The 4,103-nt window shown below is 46.9% G+C and overlaps 1 protein-coding gene across 1 annotated transcript in view; it reads left to right on the top strand.

The window, feature by feature from the left end:
* Positions 1 to 276: 276 nt before the first annotated feature.
* The window catches only part of bnc2 (basonuclin zinc finger protein 2), a gene marked incomplete at its 5' end in the record, with an annotated part of 95,594 nt that continues 91,767 nt past the window's right edge, over positions 277 to 4,103 (top strand). The window contains 2 exon segments of the mRNA XM_014007775.1: positions 277 to 472; positions 1,310 to 1,666. Coding sequence (XP_013863229.1) covers positions 470 to 472; positions 1,310 to 1,666 — 360 coding nt within the window.

Raw genomic sequence — 4,103 nt, 5'->3', positions numbered from 1 at the left:
GTGTGTGTGTGTGTGTGTGTGTGTGTGTGTGTGTGTGTGTGTGTAGAAGTGTGCAGCACAGTGTCATTGAGCATCTCAGAGCGGAGCAGCACAGTTGACTCAGTTGAGCCCGTGCTGGCCTGACACACACACTTCCACACACTCTTTCTTCCTCACTCTCTCTCTCACACACACACACATCCTTTCCAGAGCTCGGCTCAGTTCCTTCGTGGCTGCGGCGGCGTACAGAGGAGTCAGAGAGAGAGAGAGAGAGAGAGAGGGAGAGGGAGAGAAAGGGAGAGAGAGAAAGAGAGAGAGGAAAAAGAGGGAGGACAGGCAGTGGCGAGGACGTCGGGAGAGGGACCGAGTCACTCAGAGAGAGAGAAAGAAAAAAGGAGGCAGGGAGAGAAGCGGGAGGCAGGGAGAGCCGGAGAGCTGGTGGCTCACTCTCACACTTCATCTCCACTTTCCTGGGACAGGCACAGATTTGATGGTAAGAGACGTCCGTGCTTCTTATTGGCTCACTCTTTTAAATTTAAATATTTCCCCCTTATTTTTGGACAGGTATTGGTTTACGTTTTGCACTTTGTTTTCATCTGACTCTGATTTTTTTTTTGTTTTTGTTTTGAATTTTGTAGAACTTCATCAGAACAGAAGATAATTTATGAACTTCACAAACTTCTTGTTTTCTAGAATTCCTCTACATGTTTTAAGTGTGCTGATGACAGCTCCAGCTGTAACTTTTTGCACTTTTTAAACACTGCAGATTTTTTTTGGATGTGTTTGGATGTGTGGGCAGGACAGCATGTTCTCCGCTGTGTTTGTTTGAGTGGAAGTGTGCCTGTCTCGAGCCCAGGTTTGAGTGGAAAATGACTGACAGGATGGATTAAAGAGAAAACTCCTTGCTCCACTAACAAAACTCCCTGACACTTTTACATTTCTTACATTTGTTTTTGTCCATTCTTGCCTGTCATACATGCCCCTCCAAACCACCTCCATCCCTCTCCCCCATCATCCCTCCTCTCCTCACCTCAAGCGATGCACTCATGTTCCCCTCTCCAAGAGGAGGCCCCCCACCTGAAGAAATTCACCTCTCCTTTCTCCGTCTTCACCAGAATCAAACTCCCAAACGCATCTTGCTTTGCCACCAGAGCTGCCAACAAAACCTCTGACACAGATGACTCTGCCATCTCCTCCTCTCCTTGTTATCCTCAACACGACCCTAACAGAACCCACCTTCGCTGACTTATTTTCCTTCTCTCCTCCTTCACACTCCTACATCCCTCTCGCCCTCCCTCACTCTTTTTCCTTTTTTTTTTCTCTGTCTAAGTCCAAGGAGGCAGAGTTGGATGTGAGAGACAACGAGTGCGACACAGTCCCACCAGAGCCCAGCGAAGACCACCCGGAGTCGCCCAGGTCTCCTGCAGCCCAGGGTAACGGACCCACCGGTGCAGCTGGCGTTTGCATCCCTTCCTGTAGTCACAGCAGAGGCGGCAGCGGCAGCAGCAGTAGCAGAAGTGTTCTGGGTGGCATTAGCATTGTCAGCGGCGGCGGCAGCGCTGAGGGAGCAGGTGAAAGCTCCATGCAGTTCAGCACCAGACCGCCTAGTGCTGAGCAGCCGGGCTTCATGGGGACATGGCAGCAGCAGAGCACTGACAGCAACCTCCTCTACAGAATGTCCCAGCAGGTATGTCAGCTCAGCCTCTCTACCTCACCTTCTTCTTCTTCTTTTAATTTTTTTTGTTCATCCTGTGAAGCCAAACTTTTACCCGTCTTCACTCGTGTTTATATGTTTGCTTTGGGAACAATCACCACCTCCTGTTCCAGACCAGTTTCATGTGTTGATTGTGCGTCAGCAGGGGTGTCATTGGGTGTGTTTTGATTTGGATATTTCAAACTAGAATCCTGTTTATTTTCTTTTTTTTTCTTTTTGCCAAAACGTTCTTGGCCACTTACCTTTCCTCTCTGAAGAAATTAAATGAAATGTCTCTATGCAGATGTCACACACAGTCACACTCTTTCTTGTCATGCAGCTTCTTTCTTATTTGTCTTAATTTATCCATGTAGATTTTCCATTATTTTCTTCAGTTACCCACCACAACAATGGTGCATTTTTGTGTATTAAAAAAAATTATTTTAAGAAAAAAAATCTATTCAAAATTGATTTGGCAGTTTGAGGGTTTCCCTCATTGTTCTACGAGCCTTTTTTTTTTTTTTGGTAACCTCGGTGTGGATGAAGATGGTGGGAGGGGGGGACCGCAGGGACCGACTAATTACCTTCATGTGGCCAGAGCAGGAGGCACCATGCGCGGCTGTAGAACGAAACCGATCCACGCCTGGAAAACCCAACAATCATCAGGGATAAACCTTCACAGGAGGACACGTCTCTCTCCTGTTATCACGGACTGGGTGGGAGTGGGGGTGAGAGAAATGGAGTGGGGTGGGGTGCGGGTATTATCTTCTCCAGGTGTTCCTACGAGCCTCCAGTCAGAAGAAGGAGAGAGTTATTTTGAAGTGATATATTGTTGGGATAAATATCAGGAACCTAAAGGGGAGGAGGATTCCCGACTTTTGAGTGAGTGAGTGTGTGTGTGTATGTGTGTGTATGTGTGCTTCCGTTCACGCGCACGTGTGTGTGTGACAGAACGAGGGAGGGATTGGTGTGTGTGTGTGTGTGTGTGTGTGTGTGTGTGTGTGTGTGTGTGTGTGTGTGTGTGTGTGTGTGTGTGTGTGTGTGTGTGTGTGTGTGTGTGTGTGTGTGTGTGTGTTTGGGGGGTGGGGGTGCAGTTCAGATAGAGCGTGCTTGTTAGGTCGCAGTTAATCATAGCGGGACCTGCAGGCTCTCTGTGCCAGGCGCAGGCTGTTACGCGCTCAGGCCGCAGCGGCTCTGTGCGGGAGATGAAGAGGAAACTTTTTTAAAAAAATTGATTTAATGTTTTCAAATGCCACCGATCTGAATTGTTACAGCCCCATAGAGGTAGTTTAATGGATTTTAAATTCTTTATATTAAAAAAAAGGTTTTTTTTTTTCCTTTCTTTAAAAGTCTCGGTGCCCAAACAAAATGTACAGACTGATGACTGTATTTTTTTTAATGATTTATTTATTTAAGCTGTGCTGCAGAGGTCAGCGAGCCCCGTTCGCTCTCCTCTCTGCCGGCTCAAGCAGGTGAATGCCCCCCCCCCCCCACCCCCCTCGCTCCACATCTGAAGGGACACCCTCCAACCACCCACGTTTGCGTCCCCGCTCCTTCTTCCAAATGCGCATCGTTGTTTCAGTCTAATCAGCTGAGGGACTCGCTGTTATTTATCCTTCCTCGCATCACTTAGACGGTATCTTCACCACGTTCAGTGCGCATGACATAAATCCTCCGAAGTAAGCCCCCCCCACCCCCCAACCCACCCTTGTTCCTTGACAGACTCGCCTTATTGGAATCTAACCGATAATGACTCGGTGTTTGCCGAGCCTGGCGCACCCCTGGGTGTTGGAGTGGATTGCGTTCTGGGCTCGTGCTTTTTTTTTTTTACCCCCCATCCTCCTCCACCCCACAACCAAGCGAAGATCACCTGACTGACACGAGAGTGTTTATTATTTTTATTTGTTTTTATTTATTTCGAGTTGAAGTATTTAGGCCGGATCGATAAAAAGCAGCTCAGCTCTCTGTGCGTCCAGGAGAGGCTCGGCTGCAGGGAGGCGCACGTCACTTCCAAACGTTTGGAAACTCTTCGGGAAATCCTTATAAAGCGCATGAAGCATGGCTTTAAGAAAGAGGAGACCCCCCCCCCCCCCCCCCCACACACACACACACACGATTTAAATGTACACTTTTAAATCACAGGAAGTGGTTTTGCAGCAGGTGCGACAACGTCCGTGTTTGACGAAGACAAAAGGCAATAACAAACTAAATGGAATTGTTAAATTATATAAACTCTTATTAGTGATGATTTGATTTTTTGTTCTTGCAGCACATAGTAAATATAAAAAAAGGTCGTAATAAAAAAACAAATAAATAAATAATTAAAAACCAGATGCACAACACAGGCCTGGTTGTCTTATTTTAGTTAGAATCCAGTCGAAATGCCTCGCAAACATTTTTTTCGCAGCTTATTTTTAAATATTTATTTCAT

Source organism: Austrofundulus limnaeus, unplaced genomic scaffold (assembly GCF_001266775.1).
Source record: "Austrofundulus limnaeus strain Quisiro unplaced genomic scaffold, Austrofundulus_limnaeus-1.0 Scaffold44, whole genome shotgun sequence".
Classification (NCBI taxonomy): Eukaryota; Metazoa; Chordata; class Actinopteri; order Cyprinodontiformes; family Rivulidae; genus Austrofundulus; species Austrofundulus limnaeus.
This window is presented reverse-complemented; position numbering and strand designations above follow the sequence as displayed.